The sequence below is a fragment of the Aquarana catesbeiana genome, linkage group LG01 (genome assembly GCF_042186555.1).
Source record: "Aquarana catesbeiana isolate 2022-GZ linkage group LG01, ASM4218655v1, whole genome shotgun sequence".
NCBI lineage: Eukaryota > Metazoa > Chordata > Amphibia > Anura > Ranidae > Aquarana > Aquarana catesbeiana.
This window is the reverse complement of record NC_133324.1, coordinates 918334618-918348951: the sequence shown is the minus strand read 5'-3', so window position 1 is coordinate 918348951 and position 14334 is coordinate 918334618. Positions and strand designations below refer to the sequence as shown.

Below are 14334 nucleotides of genomic sequence, written 5' to 3'. Positions count from 1 at the left end.
ACTACTATAAGGGGTTCATTTATAATGTGAAACAGTGAAAGTAACAATATATATTACTCATAGCATATATATAATAATAAATACACCCAGAAATAGGATATATGGGTATTTTAACTAGGAGTCAGACATGAAGCTATATGAAGGGTGGAAAGGAGAAATCTTTTATGTTAAAGTGTTCATGGATATAATAATTTTTTATATAATGCACAATACTGGTAAATGTTTACTTTAGATGTAATTGTATTGCCTTATATTACCTCCAGTCTATCACCCTCCACCTTCTATGGGTTTTAGATGCTGATCTTCCCTGCACACAGTCTTTAAAGTGATTTTTTTTTTTTCAAATAAACTTTTCATACTTAAAGCGGAGTTCCACCCATTTAAAAGTCAGCAGCTACAAAAAGTGTAGCTGCTGACTTTTAATAATCAGACACTTACCTGTCCCACGGTCCAGCGATGCGGGTGTAGGAAGCCTCGCTCCTCTCCCCCTTCTCTCCATGGCACCGGCATTCTAACTCTGGGTGCCCGGCTGTGGCTTCACACCCGGGCGCGCACTGCGCATGAGCGAGCCGCCGGGCAATCTTCTGGGACCTGTGACGTGTCCCAGAAGATTGCAGGGAGGGAGGGGGGAGAGGTGAACTTCCTTCTGGCGTTGGGGCGCCAGGGAGGAAGTGGTTGCTTGGTGCCTTAAAAAAAGAGGATACCCCCCCCCCCAAAAAAAAAAATGACATGCCAAATGTGGCATGTCAGGGGGTTACCAACACTTAAAGCGGAAGTTTCATTTTTGGTTGGAACTCCGCTTTAACTGCCCTGTGTAATGATTTTGCACAGAGCAGCCCTGATTCTCCTCTTCTGGGGTCCCCCACCAAAGCTTCTGGCTCCTCCTGCCTTCAGACTGTCCCAATAGCAAGCTGCAAAGTATAATATCGAGCGCCCCTATAGCAAGGTAAAAAAAACTTCTGCTTTTAGAACCACTCACTTCCTGCCCAGGACTACATGTCCCATGAGGCATTGCTCCTCTCACATTCACAAGATCTCAGGCACTGACATGTATAGATGGTGTACTGAGCTGTATCTGTGCTGCACTGTATTTCCTGATATGTAAACAAATAATGCATTCTGTATGCAGGCCAACGAATCGGCTGACCGATTAATCGATTATGAAAATAGTTGACAACTATTTTCATAATCAATTCGTTGTCGATTATTCAAATAGTTGTTTCGGCCCTACATAAGTCACGCATGCATATGTAAATGGTGTACGCACCGCACATATGAGGTATCGCTGCAAACATTAGATTGAGAGCAATAATTCTAGCATTAGACCTCCTCTGTAACATTAAACAGGTAACCTGTAAAGGCGTTTAAAGGGTCTGCCTTTGGAGATTTTTAAGTACTTTAGTTTGTTGCCATTCCACGAACGTGCGCAATTTTAAAGTGTGACATGTTAGGTATCTATTTACTCGGCATAACATTATCTTTCACATTATACAAAAAATTGGGGTATATATTGTGTTTTTTTTGTAATTCATTATAATATATTTTTTTCCAAAAAATTGCTTTTGTCTTTTCATGTAATTCCACTCAAAGATGATGAGATCAGGGCTCTGTGGGGGTCATTAAAATCTCTTCTAGGACTTCTTGTTCTTCTTTGCCTTGAAGATGGTCCTTTAATAACTTTGGCTGTATGTTTGGACTCATTGGGGGTTATTTACTAAAGGCAAATCGACTTTGCACTTGAAGTGCACTTGGAAGTGCAGTCGCTGTAGATCTGAGAGGGACATGCAAGGAAAATATAAATCAGCATTTTTGCTTGCACGTGATTGGATGATAAAATCAGCAGAGCTTTCCCTCAATTCAGATATTCCACTCAGATCTACAGCGATCTACAGCGACTGCACTTACAAGTGCACTTGTAGTGCAGAGTGGATTTGCCTTTAGTAAATCAACCCCATTGTCTTGCTGCTAAATGAATTTGGGACTTATCAGATACCTCCCTGATGGTATTGCATGATAGATATGTAGCGCTAACTACTGAATTTTGGGCCTATTGCCCCACACAGCACCCACAGCCAGGCAACAAGAATTTTTCATGCTCCAACTGGCTCAAGAAAACTGTGTATGGGTTTAAGTTTAGGTTATTTATTTAGGGAACGTTAAACTCTGATAGGGATTGTGATACAATGGGATGCCCAGAACTGAAGAAACTTGCAAACTCCAAACAAACGGTTGAGGAACTGCTAAGGTCAATGGCTGATGAATTCCAACTAAACTATGCTGCATACTAGTGGGAGTGATGCTGCAGCTGAACAAAATGGAAAAGGTTTTGAAAAACACGTCAATGTTCAAGAGACAGCACCTGGTTGTATTGCGCAGCACTTGGTTGGTCTAGGCCCAAAGTAGAGATATTGGGGAGCTTCTGGCTGTCTTGCACTTTACTCAAGCTGTCCTCTAAGGTCCCAGTCATGTGCATTATTGCACTACACTGTCCTCTCTGTGGAATCAGGTGTGATGCTGGTTTGTACTTAGTCCCTTTAAGTTGTTTCTTAAATCTAGAAAGCTGCTGCACTGGCCTCTCTGCTGGGTAGGCTCTTCCTGACTTGGCTTGGAGTCTGGAGCTAAGCCTAGTTGAGACTGTGCTGAGTGATGAAGCTTTTCCACTTTTTGCTCTCTTTCTCTCTCTCTTCTACACCAGAGGCAGAGCCCCCAGCACAGGGGCCTCCTCCAGATGGCTGGACCCTGAACTCTGCTCCCAGACTGCTAGGCTTCTGAGTATTCATGGGTTGTCTCCCCACCTTCTGGGCCCACCTTCCCAGAGATTGGTGGAAACTCATTAAATATTCAGACTGCATTCACCCACTATTTTCTGGAAATATCAAGAGAGTTCCAGAAGACAACCTTTGAAAAACTGCAGTCTCCTAAACACAATTACCCATTTCTCCTCTGCCTACAGTGGGACCAAACTAAATTTACCTACACTAGCAACAGTGAGGGTGCTACAGATACATATCTGCCTGTACTTTTCAGCATTGAGAACACCATTGATCCTGAACATATCCCCATATTGGAATATAGGGTATTGCCTCAATCTAAAGTAGTAAAAAGTCATTTAAAGGAATAGGAGTGGGTACCATCATCCTTAGTATTAGGATAGTGGAAAAGGGTGTGTCAGGGGCTACTCCAAAATACTGCCCCACGACAACAGAAGTTATATCGGAAACCCACGGAGGGTAATACGTTGCTCCATGCCTCCAGTTCCCACCCTGTCCTCTGATACGCAGTATCCCGTATGCCCAGTATCTGAGGCTGCATCGCAACTGCACAGAGGACGGGGACTTCTACATCCAAGTGGCTGCTCTACGTGAGCACCTATTTGCACGGGGCTATACTCATACTAATCTTAGAAAGGCCAACAATAGGGCCATTGCATGGACCAGATCGTCATTGTTATATGACCCCCCTCATGCAGAACCATCCCAAACAGTGAAAATAGTCACTAAATTTTCCACCCACCACAATCAATTACGTACATTGTTGTCAGAACACTGGCATCTCTTAACAGATCACCATGTTTTGGGCAAATATGTAAGTCTGGTACTAATGTTTCGTAGAGCATCCACACTTAGGGACAGGTTTACCAGCAGCCACTATCGGTTGGGTCCCCGGGTGATGGGGGGTCCCTGGAGTACTTTCCGGTGTGGCCATTGTCCACACTGCCCTTGGATTAAGGTAAGTACAACCTTTATTCTTCCCAATGGGGAAATCCCCCCCCACCACCATGCCAAATTGTGGCACAAGGGAAGTTGTCTACCTAATGGTTATGCCTGCAATGCATCCTATGTCTCTTAACCATAAGAGAATTAAGGCAGAGAAAGCTCATTTACTGCTCATTTAATGGTAAGCTCACCATGGTGGGCCTCCATATAGGCCTACATCACAGATTCCAACCTGAAGTAGATGAGTATGAATGTTTTTTTTCTTTTCCAGCACTTCTCTTTTAATTTATACATCAAAATGATTCATTTAATTATTTTTGGGAGTATCCTCACTATACAACAAAAGAATGAGCAGGCCTTTAATTAGGCAGTGCACAAATTTAAATTTAAGTCCTTATAAAACAGTGAAAATTATTGCCAACTTAGTCATAGAGTTATAGCGACATATACTGGCGCTTCTTAAGTTGGCCTGGGCATCCAGGTATTAAAAAGCTCTGGGAATGCTCAATAAACCATCCGCATTATGCTAGACTTGTATTAAGATGAATGTGTACTGCAGTGTTTAGGGAAACCAATGCTGTGGTCCCAGTTCACTTGAGTTGCTCACCGCAGCTTGTTTTTCTGAGCACCGAATCGCCGGGAGACTCAGCACACCAGGTGTCCAGGCTTTTGTGTCTGGTGCCAAAGTGTATTCATAGCCTGGACATTATTAGCCATTTATCAGTTGTCTCTTAACCACTTCAGCCCCGGAAGGATTTGACCCCTTAATTACCAGGCCATTTTTTGCAATTTGGCACTACGTTGCTTTAACTAACAATTGAGCGGTCATGCAACGCTGTACCCCAACAAAATTGACGTCCTTTTTTACCCACAAATAGAGCTTTCTTTTGGTGGTATTTAGGCATCTTTGCAGTTTTTATTTTTTGCGCTACAAACAAAAAAAGATCAACTTTTTTTTATATAAATTATTTAAGAAGGACGAGAACACTTTTTTTCCTTTCTGTTGTAATACTTATCCAAAAAAAAAAAAAGTATTCATCAGTTTAGTAAAAAAATTTAAAGTCAGCAGCTACAAATACTGCAGCTGCTGACTTTTAATATTAGGGCACTTAGCTGTACAGGGAGCCCTCGATGTCGGCACCCCAGCCGATCTCCGGATCGACTCCCAACTCCCATTCCATTTTCGGCTTCCCTCCTGCGCATGCGTGCTGCGCGTTCTAATTGGCCCGATGGTGGGGGATGGAGGAGGGGGGCTGAACTTCTGGGAAATCGGGCCGCCTTTCAGGGGGGAAGGTCCCCCTTCCCCCCTGAAATGTGCCAAATGTGACACCGGAGGGGGAAGGAAGCGTATAATTGAAAGTTCTTTTGGGTGGAACTCTCGCTTTATAAGTATTTGTGTGATCTCTCTTTGCACATATCGAACACAACCCCAAAAACATGACAAAACACTTGTTTACCTGAGCTAGGGGCAGATTGATTCCGGGAAGTAAATGATACATGATTCATCTGCCCTTACTCAAGATGACTGTGGCTAAAAATGCTAGGGGGTGATTTTCAAAGTGGTTTCTCAACAAAATAAAGCATGGAGACATGGATAGAGGGGTTTGCTTTGAATGTTAAAAATATATTATATAGCAATTTGTGGTGCTCAGCTATAGCTGAGTTCCATTTTAAAGCGGTAGTAGACCGCGCCAAGTAAAAAAAAAAAAAAATGCAATGGCATCTTGTGCTAGTATCAAAATAAATAATTGTGTATGCGCTAGGTAAAAAATAAGTAACGTGATAAAAATCTAGATAACACCAAATTAATAACGTAGCGTAAAATCTATAAATCACGTTAAAAAATATTCAATAATAATCAGTGTCATTCATTTATGAAAACCAGTGAATAAATATATATAAATGATCTATAAATCTCATTAAAAATATTCCATAATAATCAGTGCCATTCATTTATAAAAACCAGTGAATGAATAATATAACATGCACCATGCGAAACGTGAAAAAATCCAAGTGATGATGAAAAAAGTATATTAAAGTGTCCAAAAATTCAATAAAAATAATCAATAAAATATGATATATAAAGTGCAGGCATTAGTGTCCAAAAAATATATATATAGGCATTCCTCATGTTCTTCCTATATGGTGTGCAAAATACGGCATGCTTTGGTGCCCTCCAGTGACCCCCGATAGCTCATGCGCTCACCTCTGAGCGTGTGACTCAGTGATTAAACAGTGTCTATACACGCAGTGGAGCCACTCCTGGGCTCATATAGGATCTGTTGGGAATGATCTGCACCTCTCTCAGATAATCATCAATGGTAACTATCAGACATGGGGGTAAGTCACACATGTGCAAGTCACAAGCAAGTCTCAAGTCTTAACCTTCAAGTCATAAGCAAGTCCCAAGTCACTGTGGCGAAAAGCAAGCAAGCCAAGTCGAGTCCCTGCTAGAAGGCAAGCAAGTCAAGTCAAGTCATTTATTTTGGTCAAGTCACAAATTAAGTCAAAATACTGATCTACCCCATTTCCATCCTTTAAATGAGTTAAAAGTCAGTTTTCAGGAAAGGTTTTGTTTTATTTTCAACATTAACAAAACTGCTTAGTGCTTTATTCTTGGCATATTAAAGAAACACTTTGAATGCCCAAACAGCAGACAAGGAGCAGAACACTCAGCAATTAAATGGCCAACAAGCCTGAAAAAAATGTAGTCCTTGCTGAGGGGGAAAATAACTAAGCTCAAAGTTTGAACTTGACACAATGCCAATATCTGGACACTTGAATGGTGATGAGAATAATAGTATTCCCATCACCATTCTTCAAGTGTCCAGATATCGGCAATTTGGCATTGTGTCAAGTTCAAACTTTGAGCTTAGTTATTAGAATAGAAAAAAGAGGGAGAAACACCCGCGCAATGGGATGCATGCAATGGAATAAAAATTTAAAAATTAAAGAATGTTGTTGGAACTGCTGCCACTACCGATTACTTCCACTAGGTGGAGTAAGATATAAGAAAAAAGGAATAGAAGTAGATAGCGCTGTTTCCAAGCCTGGTGAATTCAAATGTGTTATAAAGGTCCTGGATGTGCATAAGTCAAGTTGGTTGTCTGACTTAATAAAGTGCAGTGTGTGCTCTAAAAAAGATATAACTTAATCCGTATGAATATAATATATCCATATATAAACGAACCCTATTTTTAAATTAAAAATATTTGTGCAAAATTATGTGATCCATAACGTAAATCGATAATGTACATATGAAGTGAACAAACAAATATATATAATCAAGTGCTTTCAGTGCTGCTAGGATCTGGTGAGTGCAATCAATCACTATTAGAACACGGATTAAGGCACGCACTGAAAGGTTTACTCATTGGAATATCCATCAGAATCCAGGGTTTTTTTTTGTAGCAGCACTGAAAGCACTTGATTATATATATTTGTTTGTTCACTACATATGTACATTATCGATTACGTTATGGATCACATAATTTTGCACAAATATTTTTAATTTAAAAATAGGGTTCATTTATATATGGATATATTATATTTATACGGATTAAGTTATATCTTTTTTAGAGCACACACTGCACTTTATTAAGTCAGACAACCAACTTGACTTATGCACATCCAGGACCTTTATAGTAATTCCACGGGATAAACATTCACTATACTATAGGCAATATCTTTACAATCTTTCCCACTCCATACTGCCCTCCCACTAAGGGAATAACACATTTGAATTCACCAGGCTTGGAAACAGCGCCTATCTCTACTTCTATTCCTTTTTTCTTAGTTATTAGAATAGCCACTTAAAATGCATTGCATTTGCAAAAAATAGTATTCTCACTTCTCAGAATACTATTTTTTGCAAATGCAATGCATGTTAAGTGGCTATTCTCAGAATAGCCACCTAAAATGCATTGCATTTGCAAAAAATTAAATTTGAAAGTACTTTCTCGCTCAGTTGTGAGCGATGGGGTCGCATTATCACCCCACCATGGCTAAACACACGTTCAACAGGTGCGCTTGATGCAGGGACTGACATTACTCTTACCGCTACCCTGAACAAAGAGGGGAGCATGTGCCTGTTCATGGCCCAAAACTGAAGGCAGCTCTGTCCATCACAAATGTCTAAATACTGGTTCAGCTGTATTTGGGGACTGGAACATGAATCTCTCTTCTGTTTTTTGCGGTATGCTGTGAACAGCCCAGATTGACTCTCTGACTCTGCCACTGGCATTTGCTCGTCTTCATCGGTGGTTGTTGGGGTGGGCTTGCAGTCCTCTTTGAGAATCAAGTCTGAAAAACACAAGCATAAAACAGTGACTCAATGCACTCAGGTGTTATTACTGCAAACGGGTTATTACCAAAAACATAACATACTTTTTATCATCGCAGACACAGCCTCCTTGACATTTTCGGTAGCCAAAACATCATGGGTCAACCACATGGTGCCAAATGAAGGATCCAGCAGAGCAGCTTTTAGGTATAGAGGGTCAGAGAAGGGTAAGGTTGCTACATCATTCTGTTCATCTGCCATCCTCACATTGACAAAGATCCCTTCGAATCGTCTTTGGAGTGATTCTTGCAGGCTACGGATCAAGCCACCAAGGTAGCGCACGCTCTCTTTATGATTTTCCAAGTGGTGATTCAGAGAAAGGATACAGGGTACAACAGCACTTATTGTCACAAGTTTTTCTCCCTGTGAGAGGTCTGTGGCTTCTCCAAAAGGTTGAAGGACATCCACGAGTTCCTTAATCTGATTCCACTCTCTAGCTGTGAATACAGTCTCTTTGTGTCCCCCATCTTCAAGCATTCTAGTCAGTTTCAGCTGGTCACAGCTGACCACTGATTTCAATTGCCTCAGTGTGGAATTCCAGCGTGTGGTAACAGAGGCAGGGATTCCACGCTGTCCAAACTCCTCCTCAAATTTTTCCTTGAAAGAGGTGCTTGTGTGTAACAAGGAGCTCAACCTGGAAGCTTTGGCGAGAGCTGCATTGACTAATTTAGTCTCTTTAAGTCCATCACCTATTACCAATTGAAGCGTGTGTGCAAAACATTGAAGTCTAGTCTGGGTTTTTGCACTCAAATAATTGTCAAACATCTCCTGTTCTTCCACTGACAGGTCATTCCAAATGTCTGAATCATCAAGGTCATCGTCTTCATCTAGCTGTCCTGGAAAACATGTAGTGAATGCTTTTTTCATGTTTGCGGCGTTGTCACAGATGATGTGGTCTACCTTTTTTTTAATCTTGTACTCTTCACATATATGCTCAAATTCCTCACAAATTCTTTCCCCTGTATGGGGACCTTTGAAGCGGTTGCAAGCAAGCAACTGTGATTTTAACTGAAGACGGTCATCCTCAATGTTGATCCAGTGCACTGTGACTCCAAGAAAGCCTCTCATCCTGCGGTCTGACCATATATCTACAGTCACTGACAGATGATCTACCACTTCGAGTTCATTTTTCAGCTTCATTTTCCTATCTGCCACCAGATTGTCAAGCTTGCCAGTAATTGTTCTTCTACTTACTGGAGAGTACTTGTTGTCTACTATTGACAAAAAGCGACGAAAGCTTTGATGTTCAATGATGGACAGTGGCATGTTGCAGTTTAGAATGAGGTCTGACAGGATTGAGTTTGTAATTGCCTTTTGCTGCTGGTGGTTGCAGTGGTATAGCTGCACAGTCCCCTGTGCGATGAATTGTGAGATTTGAGGCTGGGTATCATCAAAAGTCCCTTTGGTATGGATGTACTCTTCATATCTATAGAGTAAACAGAAGAGAGATAGAAAAAAAAGTTAGCTATGTGATTTATTGATTTGAACAACAATACACTCTGCTCCCACCTAAAGTGGGATGTAGGCCTAATTTGCATATATATATATATATATATATATATACACATACACGTGACGTTACTGTACCTACTTTTCTTTGTGGGTTTTGTAGTGACGGATGAAGTTGGATGTTGTGGTGGACGTGTCTCTTATTTTTGAGTTGCAGACCTTGCATATCGCCGTTCTCTTCTTTTCACCAACATCTAAAATATAATCCTTAAATCCAAATTTAATTATTTTTGGAATTGCTCCCTCCATTATAGCTGCCTTGTGCGTTGATCTGTCAGGGGTGGATCCAGAGTTTGCTGTCGGGATGGCCCGGGCACTGCCAGAAAATAAGGTGTTGCTGCTTAGTACACTAGTACTTACAGAACTATTTTTAATGTATTATATATATACGGTCTTAACCTAACCTTGTTTAAAACAGTGACACGTTTATCATTCCAGATTAGAATATTACATTAGTGACTCATAGTGACGCTTTTTGGGCACCAGTGACACCAATACAGTGACCAGTGCTAAAGCTTGCATTGATTTCAGCATGCATGGAGCATTGCAGTACATGAACTTTCACTGGATGTGGACTGTTTAATGAGTTTGTAGTACGCATGGAGAACTTAATTCAGCAATATGATTTTTATGTAATATTCACGTTGAGCACTTTGTACTTCGCACAAGTAATAGTTAATTAGTGAAGGACTCAGGGAGGAACTGGTCTGGGACTGAGGGTCAGTGCAGTGGCCGTCGCATAGCAGGAGAAAAAAAGCACAGAGCCGAGGAGGAGGAGAAAACAAGGAAAGAAGGTTTGTACCTACCTAGGTTTCATAGTTTTAGCATGTGCAATGATATTGATGATAGATTGCATCTGCAATCATATCTGCGTCCTGTAATCATCAGTACAGGCCAGGGCCCTGCTAGCTGCTACATCACTAGTGCAGATTTGCAGAAGCTGCAGGTCTGTTTGATGCAGTGCCAAGCAAGCTAATGCTTCCCTGCAAAGTTTGCAAGGAAGCATTTGCTTGGCACTGCATCAAACAAACCTGCAGCTTCTGCAAATCTGTTTCCTCCTCCTCGGCTCCGGGCTCTGTGCTTTTTCTTCTGTGCTGCGACGACCACTGCACTGTCCCCCATTCTCAGACCAGTTCCTCCCTGAGTCGTGTGACTGTCCCTGCTCCAGTGCCCCCTCAGTAGAAGAATAATAGTCTGCCATGACTTACTCTATGGCTGCTGGACTGGACTCCACTCAGATTCAGTCAGTCGGCTAGGCTTGGCTGGCTCCTTGGGCAACTTCCAGTTCCTTCTTCCTCCCCCACCGTGAGGCCCGCGACTCACGCTGCTGGCTCTGCACACTTGCACAGAAGCCCAGCCCCTCCCTCAGAGATCACTCCGCAGTAGGAGGGGGGCGGCGCTGCGGCCTGGCCGGACGGAATACAGAGACCTGTACAGCCTAGGAGGAGAGACTGCAGCACTGTGCACAGTCATCATCAAATAAAAAAAAAGTCTGCGGCGGCCGCGAACACTGCAAGCGCCGCTCGCGGACACCTATGCGATCCCCGCCCACAATGTTGGCAAGCTGTATTTGTGCGGGCAGAAGCCGGGACTCGGGGGAGCTTTCTTTTGTGGGGGGGCGGCTTTTGCCTAGGCCAAGACACAGCACTGGTGGTGCCAAGTCATTGCAAGTCATTGCAAGTCAAATAGCCCAAGTCAAAGTCAAGTCGCAAGTCATTAGTGGCAAGTCAAAGTCAAGTCGAGTCATTTATTTAATTTTGTCAAGCAAGTCGCAAGTCCTCAAACAGGTGACTCGAGTCCGACTCGAGTCAAGTCATGTGACTCGAGTCCCCCACCTCTGGTAACTATGGCTGTCAGACATAGTTTGTTACTTCCATCTGATTACGGGCATACGAGGATTCCTTGACCAATTCTCTCAGCAGTGACAATGCTTCCATCTCCTCAGGAGATTTACAGCCTATATGGGGGGGTCTTCTGAATCGGGAGAGGCTAAACCCGACAGGATCGACGGAGAAGAGAAAATAAATAAAAATAAACTTTAAAAGGTGTCTTGAGCGAGGACAAAAAAAGAACGTTCTTTTTTTGTCCTCGCTCAAGACACCTTTTAACCACTTGCTTACTGGGCACTTAAACCCCCTCCTGCCCAGACCAATTTTGAGCTTTCAGCGCTGTTGCATTTTGAATGATAATTGCGCGGTCATACAACACTGTACTCAAATGAAATTTTTATCATTTTTTTCCCACAAATAGAGCTTTCTTTTGGTGGTATTTAATCACAGCTGGGGTTTTTATTTTTTGCTAAACAAACAAAAAAAGATGGAAATTTTTGAAAAAAAAAAAAATCATGTTTAATAGTTTGTTATAAAATTTTGCAAACAGGTAATTTTTCTCCTTCATTGATATGCACTGATGAGGCGGCACTGGTGGGCACTGATAGGCTGCACTGATGGGCACGGATAGGCACAGATAAGGCGGCACTGATAGGCACAGTTAAGGCGGCACTGATAGGCACAGTTAAGGCGGCACTGATGGGGACAGATAAGGCGGTACTGATGGGCACAGATAAGGCGGCACTGATGGCCACGGATGGGCGGCACGTATGGGCGGCACGGATGGGTGGCACGGATGGGTGGCACGGATAGGTGGCATGGATAGGTGGCACGGATGGGGGGCACTGATGGGCGGCACTGATGGGGGGCACTGATGGGTGGCACTGATGGGCAGTGATGGGCGGCACTGATGGGCACTTATGGGCACTGGTAGGTGACACTGATGGGCACTGATAGGTTGCACTGATGTGGGTGCTGATGGGTGGCACTGATGTGGGTGCTGATGGGTGGCACTGATGGGTGGCACTGATGGGTGGCACTGTGGGCACTGATGGGTGGCACTGTGGGCACCGATGGGTGGCGCTGATTGATGGCACTGTGGGCACTGATGGGTGACTCTGGTGGGCGGCAGCACTGCTGCCTATTGCTTTGTGTTATAAGATCGCCGTGATCGGTGATATCTCCAGGCCTGGGGGTCTACGGAGGTCTTCCTGCATTACCTGAACCTACCTGGGTGATCTTAGAAGCAGAAATTCCCTACAATCGGGACTAATGTCCCGATCACGGCCGCCGGTGATCGGGTTTTTTTTTTCCTCCTCACGCTGTCAGCGCAAGGAGGAAAAATAGCTGATTACCGGCTCTGTTTACATCACATGATCAGCTGTCATTGGCTGACAGCTGATCATGTGGTAAGGGGTCGGGACCAACCCCTTACTCTGATCTGTGATCAGGCGAGTCTCATAGACTGCAGGGGGCGCGCAGGCCGCTCGTGCACGGGACGACGTCAATAGACAATAGACGTCGTCCCGGCAATTTAGATCCGTGCTGTTGCCGTCATTTGGCCCGGATCTGAAGCGGTTAAAGTTTATTTTTATTTATTTTCTCTTCTCCATCGATCCTGTCGGGTTTAGCCTCTCCCGATTCAGAAGACCCCCCCATATAGGCTGTAAATCTCCTGAGGAGATGGAAGCATTGTCACTGCTGAGAGAATTGGTCAAGGAATCCTCGTATGCCCGTAATCAGATGGAAGTAACAAGCTATGTCTGACAGCCATAGTTACCATTGATGATTATCTGAGAGAGGTGCAGATCATTCCCAACAGATCCTATATGAGCCCAGGAGTGGCTCCACTGAGTGTATAGACACTGTTTAATCACTGAGTCACACGCTCAGAGGTGAGCGCATGAGCTATCGGGGGTCACTGGAGGGCACCAAAGCATGCCGTATTTTGCACACCATATAGGAAGAACATGAGGAATGCCTATATATATTTTTTTGGACACTAATGCCTGCACTTTATATATCATATTTTATTGATTATTTTTATTGAATTTTTTGACACTTTAATATACTTTTTTCATCATCACTTGGATTTTTTCACGTTTCGCATGGTGCATGTTATATTATTCATTCACTGGTTTTTATAAATGAATGGCACTGATTATCATGGAATATTTTTAATGAGATTTATAGATCATTTATATATATTTATTCACTGGTTTTCATAAATGAATGACACTGATTATTATTGAATATTTTTTAACGTGATTTATAGATTTTACGCTACGTTATTAATTTGGTGTTATCTAGATTTTTATCACGTTACTTATTTTTTACCTAGCGCATACACAATTATTTATTTTGATTTTGTCACATACACGATATGAAACGTGGATAGTGTGTGCAGCTGACTGAAGTCTTTGGACTCACTTTATAGGCATCAATCCATTTGTGGCTCACAAGATCTTTATGCAATTATCTTGTGCTAGTATGCATGACATACTAGCACATTATGAAATACTTACCTTTAGAAGGAAGCCCTTCAGCGGCTCGCTGTCACTGCTGTCAGGGCTTCTATTTTTCCCCGGTCTTCCTTCCAGGTTAAGAAGGATATGCCGCTCACCAAGCCTACGAAACTCGTCTTAGTGCTACCACCCTCTGGGATTGATTTCAGGTGCAGGCTTTGCACAAGTCTATAGAAATGAAGAAATCCTGGACTGCCGCAATCTGAAGAAAGACATCTTTATTTATAAATCGTTAAAATCCAAAAACAGCCACCTCATAGGAACAGTGTATAGCAGTAGCTAACGCGTTTCACATCAATAGATTCTTACTCATAGCTCAGCTGTTTTTGGATTTTAACGATTTATAAATAAAGATGTCTTTCTTCAGAGTGCGGCAGTCCAGGATTTCTTCGATTCCTTCCTTCCGGGTTCCC

At 42.6% G+C, this 14334-nt stretch overlaps 1 protein-coding gene across 1 annotated transcript; it reads right to left on the bottom strand.

The window, feature by feature from the left end:
- Positions 1-7331: 7331 nt before the first annotated feature.
- Positions 7332-9907, bottom strand: LOC141120467 (zinc finger BED domain-containing protein 4-like). Its single transcript, XM_073611014.1, has 3 exons — positions 9650-9907; positions 8103-9484; positions 7332-8018 (listed from the first exon to the last, which is right to left on the bottom strand). Exons 1-3 carry the CDS (start codon positions 9814-9816, stop codon positions 7630-7632), a joined length of 1938 nt encoding a protein of 645 aa, XP_073467115.1. The 5' UTR covers positions 9817-9907; the 3' UTR covers positions 7332-7629.
- Positions 9908-14334: the final 4427 nt, after the last annotated feature.